The sequence below is a fragment of the Sus scrofa genome, chromosome 7 (genome assembly GCF_000003025.6).
Source record: "Sus scrofa isolate TJ Tabasco breed Duroc chromosome 7, Sscrofa11.1, whole genome shotgun sequence".
NCBI classification, from domain to species: domain Eukaryota; kingdom Metazoa; phylum Chordata; class Mammalia; order Artiodactyla; family Suidae; genus Sus; species Sus scrofa.
This window is the reverse complement of record NC_010449.5, coordinates 4744483-4750705: the sequence shown is the minus strand read 5'-3', so window position 1 is coordinate 4750705 and position 6223 is coordinate 4744483. Positions and strand designations below refer to the sequence as shown.

General features: G+C 45.5%; 1 protein-coding gene across 13 annotated transcripts in view; it reads left to right on the top strand.

The window, feature by feature from the left end:
• Window positions 26–6223, top strand: part of CAGE1 (cancer antigen 1) — a 58583-nt gene continuing 52385 nt past the window's right edge. For 12 of the 13 annotated variants that reach the window (XM_021100145.1, XM_021100154.1, XM_021100150.1 and 9 more), the window contains exons 1-2: window positions 26–420; window positions 3855–4366. In XM_021100145.1, the coding sequence (XP_020955804.1) occupies window positions 51–420; window positions 3855–4366 (882 nt within the window). In that variant the 5' untranslated portion in view covers window positions 26–50. Of the gene's footprint in view, window positions 421–835; window positions 891–3854; window positions 4367–6223 lie in introns of those variants that run through there. The other variant, XM_021100157.1, reaches the window with a different exon arrangement.

Genomic DNA, 6223 nt, shown 5'->3' with positions numbered 1-6223 from the left:
CGGGCTGAGTGGCTGGACGCTCACGACCCGCTGTACGCGAGAGGGAGGCAATGAGGTGTCCGGAAGTCCTGCGGAGGGCGGTGCCCTCAGAGCCCAGGCCGCCTGCTGTCGCCGGAGTGTTTCGCGTCCGCTCCCGTTGGTTTCCGCCGTACAAGACGCGTCAGCTCGCGCAAGGCTGCTGCGCCTGGGGCGCACACCGTGCATCCTCCCGGCTCTGCGGGCCGAGACTGCGGGGCCCCCACGCCGGCGCGGAGGGTGACGTCACACAGCGACGTTCCAACGCGTCTGCACCCCACCTGCGAGTTGTTAAAAACCATCGGTGGAGAAGGTTAAAAAGCGTTCTTCTCCTTTCCGCAGAAGCCCGTGCGCAGGGAGGAAGCCCGAAATCCTTGTGGATCCAAGAAACTATGGACCCTGGAAGTGAGCACAGTTTTGCGACTTAAGAAAGTTTGTTGTCTTTTTTTTTTTGGTTGGAGTAAGATAAGTGCTTTTCCAAAGTTAAAGTTGGACATACGACTGAAGAGTTTTACAAAACCAAAACTTTAGAATTTTTGCCGGTAACTCCAGTGATACCTCTTTAACGCCCATCCTAAAACAGATTTGGGGTGTATCTGGAATCTGTATCCAGACCTTTAAAAACTTCCCACCACCCCCAAAGCCAAGCGTAAATCTGATAAGGACAGAATAAGAGGTGAAAAAAGTGAAACTAACTTAAAAAAAAAAAAAAAAAAAAAAAAAGGAGTTGCCCTTGTGGTGCAACAGGGTAAAGACCTGCCATTGCTTCTGTGAGGATGTAGGTTGGATCTGGCGACAAACTCCAGCTCAGGCTGCAGCTGCAGCTCTGATTCCGCCCCCCCCACCCCGGGCCCAGGAACTGCCATATACCACAGGTGTGGCTCTTTGGAAGAAATTTTTAAAAAAGTAAATTGGTAAACTATGCTATATGAGCAAAGTTGTAGAAGTATAGTAATTGGAGGTTCTAGGCTCTTAAACAGAATTTTTTTTTTTTTTAAGAAATAAGACCTTTGTGGATTTTTGTATTTGGAAAACAAAATGGATTTTTCAGCTCCTCTTCACCACAGCTTAGGCAGCATTTACATATTTGGAAAACGGAGAAAAAGATGAGCATAAAGTCGGATTTTTCACCAATCCTGACTAGCTTGCGTGGCTCACTGGCATTTTTATACTTTACCAAATGATGACAGGTTTGAAAAACATTGAACTTTAAAAAAAGATTTTTTTTTTTTTTTTGGTCTTTTTGCTATTTCTTGGGCTGCTCCAGCAGCATATGGAGGTTCCCAGGCCAGGGGTCTAATCGGAGCTGTAGCCACCGGCCTACGCCAGAGCCACAGCAACTCGGGATCCGAGCCGCGTCTGCAACCTACACCACAGCTCACGGCAACGCCGGATCCTTAACCCACTGAGCAAGGGCAGGGATCGAACCTGCAACCTGATGGTTCCTAGTCGGATTCGTTAACCACTGCGCCACGACGGGAACTCCTAAAAAATGATTTGTTAATTTGGTAATTCAACAAAATAACCCAGGCAGATGATTCAGTGACGGTAGATTGAAAAGTTTTAATAGAAATAAATCATTGGAGGGTAGGATTTAATCAATATATACTCTGAACAACACTGGTTGGTTTGCTGTAGGGGGGCAGGGAAAAACCGTAGTGGACTGGTTTTGAGGTTTGTATAACATGGAAATACTAATGCTATTGAAACAATGGTAAAGGCTAAGACCTTGAACAAGTAGGTGCTGAATTGTGAGATAGACAATTTATTCATTTATTTATTTATTTAGTCTTTTTGCCTTTTCTAGGGCCGCTTCCCATGGCATATGGAGATTCCCAGGCTAGGGGTCTAATCGGAGCTGTAGCCACTGGACTATGCCAGGGCCACAGCAACTCAGGATCTGAGCCGTGTCTGCGATCCTACACCACAGCTCACAGCAACGCCAGATCCTTAACCCACTGAGCAAGGCCAGGAATCGAACCTACAACCTCATGGTTCCTAGTCGGATTCGTTAACCACTGCGCCACGATGGGAGCGCCTGAGATAGAAAATTTAGACTAAAGGCATTGTGGAAAATTTTTAAATAGGGTAGATAGAGGTTTTAGGATCGAGCAGCACTTGCTGGGGCAGACACCTGAAGGGGTAGAGGCCCCACCTGTCTGCAGGGAAGTGAGCCCAATCCGGCCTGAGCAGAGGAGGATGAGGCAGGTGAGGTGGGGGAGCCATGCAGACCCCGAAAGCCAAGCAAAGGGGCTTAGACTCCGCGAGGCCGGTCATCCTTTCTACTCCTGTGCCCTGACCCCCTGGGGCGGGCGCGGGCATCTGGACCAGTGTGATGCCGCAGGGACTGAAAGAAACCATTTGTGGAGGAGAGTTGGAGAGGATTTGGTAACCGAATAGCTCGTGGGCGGTGAGTAGAAGGCTGCCAAAGTCATCTGCAGGTTTTCAGACCCCAGCGCCCCAGGGAACACACGTGGCACAGGGAAGGCAGGGGCAACTGATTTGCACTGTTGGACTTGACCCGATAATGAGCTATTTAGAAAGTATCAACTAGCAGAAATACAGTGTTTTGTGGACCCTAATAGGTCTCTGATAATATTTTGTAAATGTCTTTTTTTAGGGCCACACCCGCAGCATATGGAGTACCCAGGCTAGGAGTCAAATGGGAGCTACAGCTGCCAGCCTACACCACAGCCACGGCAACGCAAAAAAAAAAAAAAAAAAAAAACCCACAAAATACCACTTCATAGTATGAGTGTGACACGGGTTGGAGGATGTAGAGCAAAGGATCTTTTATGCTACTCGTAAAAGTGTAAATTGGTACGCCATTTTAGAGAGTAACTTTGCAGCATCTAATGAAGTTGACGAGATATATATATATATATATATTTGCTTTTTAGGGCCACACCCATGGCACATGGAGGTTCCCAGGCTAGGGGTCGAATCAGAGCTGTAGCTGCCGGCCTACACCACAGCCACAGCTACATGGGATCCGAGTCTTGTCCTCGACCTACACCACAGCTCACGGCAATGCAGGATCCTTAACCCAGTGAGCAAGGCCAGGGATCAAACTCAAATCCTCATGGATGCTAGTCAGATTCGTTAACTGCTGAGCCATGATGGGAACTCTGAGGATATATATTTCTTAAAATCTCAAAACTCAACTTCTGGGGGTATACCCAGAGCCTAGGTGAAAATTCTTAGTGTACAAGGAAACATGTCTAGGGTGTTTACTACAGTGCTGGGTTTGTTTTTCCTCCCTCCTTCCCTTCTTTTTACAGCCACACCTGCAGCATATGGAGGCTCCCAGGCTAGGGGCTGAATTGGAGCTGCAGCTGCAGGCCTACCCCACAGCCACGGCAACACCTGTGCTGCAAGATTGCGACAATGCCAGATCCTTCCTGAGCGAGGCCAGGGATCAAACCTCCATCCTCATGGAAACTGTCAGCTTCTTAAGCCACTGAGCCACAATGGGAACTCCTGCAGTGCTGTTTTAAATAGAGTAAATAGGAGCTCCCGTTTGTGGCACAGGAGAAACAAATCCAGCTGAGAACCATGAGGTCGTGGGTTCGATCCCTGGCCTCACTCAGTGGGTTAAGGATCGGGTGTTGCCATGAGCTGTGGTGTAGGTCACGGACCCAGCTCAGATCTGGCATTGCTGTGGCTGTGGTGTAGGCTGGCAGCTACAGCTCTTATTTTACCCCTAGCCTGAGAACCTGCATATGCTGCAAGTGCGGCCCTAGAAAAAGATAAATAAATAAATAAATAAATAAAATAAGTGTTAACCTATACATTTAAGGTCAGCTAATTCTCACTTCCATCTTTCTCTTTATAATGAGATGTCGACATTGGAAAGTACTCAGAGAATATGCCAATTGACACCAGCATGTCTTCCTTCAGACAGTTTGAACCCCTTTGCAAATTTCATCAGACAGAAGCATTTAATAATGAACTTGTAACATTTCAAAATCTGCCAGAAGGCTTACCTTATACGGAGGAGCCAGAATTTCAATGTCATGTATGTAATTATGCAGAAGACACCTATATACAGGAAGATTCGTTTAAGGAAGAAAATTCAATGGGAACTAGCACTTCCACTAATAAAGATCAGCTTGTTCTTGAGTGTGTCAGACAACCCAGAAGCCCACCTCTGATCCACTGCAATGGAGAGACCCTGGAATTCATGGAAATGTCGCTGGCTAATAGTTCTGCCATGGAATCTGCCTGCGACGCTGGTCAGCCTCACAGCTTCTTATGTGAAGAAAATGAACACAGTGATTTTGAACAACCATCTTACGAAGAGAATAGCGTTAATCTGCTCGATGTGAGAGCTAATTATGAAACAGAGGAGGTAAGATTTTTACTGTACAGCCTGTAGAGTATTAAAGGAACTGTTTTAAAAAAGAAAAAAAAAAACCTCGTATGTAACCTGAGACTTTACCAAGTAGTGCTCAATCATTTGATCAGCACGAGGGATATTGCTGCTCTGGGGAAATGGCCTTCTGAGATTAATCAATTCAGAAACATTTTTCTCTAATTAAATCAACTCCTTACTAGGAGATGAGCTCCACCAAGTGATATTTCTCTGAAGGTCAGTGTTTGATCTTATTCATCCTTTATGCACCCTAGCAGCCACGTGATATACTAAGCTTTTTTTTTTTTTTCCTTTTTATGGCCGCATCTGGGGCATGTGAACGTTTCCAGGCCAGGAGTCGGATTGGAGCTGATCACCAGATCCGAGCCACATTTGCAACCTATACTGAAGCTTGTGGCAGTGCCGGATCCCTAACCCACTGAGCAAGGCCAGGGATCGAACCTGCGTTCTTATAGTGACAATGTCATGTCCTTAACCTGCTGAGCCACAATAGGAATATACTGAGCTTTTCTATTTGGTGAATCAAATTAATTGGAATTCAAAGTTTACAATAAGGAAAAAGTTGAGAAGAGGAAGAATTACAGAGGTATTATTTGGCATGCAAAGCTTATGATTTTTTTTTTATCACATGGTATTTCTACTGACCAGCGAACAAATATTTTTCCACCAAAGTGAAAAATTTACTTTGTTTTTTGAATGATTGATTCTGGGTATGTAATGTCCTAAGAGCACTGAGATGCCAACAGTATACAGTCTTATGTACTCTCTGAATAAAAAGGAATTTTTTTGAAAGTTCTCATGTGGTGCGGTGGGTTGAGGATCTGGTGTTGTCACAACAGCAGCTTGGGTCACTGCAGTGGTGTGTATTCGATCCTTGGCCTGGAAACTTTGGCGTGCCATGGACATGGCCAAATAAATAAGAATTAAAATTTTAAGAATTGGTGTGGGCAAACAGATAACAATCCAAGAGTAGCATAAATAATACCTTTGCATTGCGAGTTTGGTGAGAAAAGCTGTGATTGTTAGCGTAACATTTCCAAGTATAGTGGTTTTTGGAGTTCCCATATTGGCTCAGCGGTCAACGAACCCCACTAGCATCCCTGGCCTCTCTCAGTGGGTTAAGGATCTGGAGTTGCCATAAGCTGTGATGTAGGTTGCCGACATGGCTTGGGTCTGGTGTGGCTGTGGCTGTGGCATAGACTGGTGGCCACAGCTCCTATTTGATCCCTAGCCTGGGAACCTCCATATGCCTCGGGTGCGGCCCTAAAAACACACAAAAAAAGTATTGCAGTTTTTTTGTTCATTTATTTGTAAGTAGCATTTAAAAGAGAACTTTACCTTTTTTGAGTTTTGGAAAATAGCATTTTAAAAAGCTGTTTAACTAGTTTTTCTCAAGATTGTTCCTGCCTGTTTCCATTGCATCTGGCCATTCAGTCAGGCAGTAAATACTTTCAGGCATCTATCGTGTGCTAGGCCCCATGCTATGTATTGGTTATATAATGGTTGAAAACAAAAAGATGTGGGTTTTGTCCTTATGAATAGAACACCATAGTTGGGGGTTCCCGTTGTGGCACAGAGGAAACAAATCTGAGTAGTATCCATTAGGATGTGGGTTTGATCCCTGGCCTCGCTCATTGGATCGGGTCTGGTGCTGCTGTGAGCTGTGGGTTAGGTCACAGACATGGCTCAAATCCCTTGTTGCTATGGCTCTGGTGTAGGCCAGCAGCTGTAGCTCCAATTTGACCCCTAGCCTGGGAACTTCCATATGTTGCAGGTGCGGCCCTAAAAAAAGGCAAGAACACCATAGTAGTGAAGTTAGACGTTAATCAAATA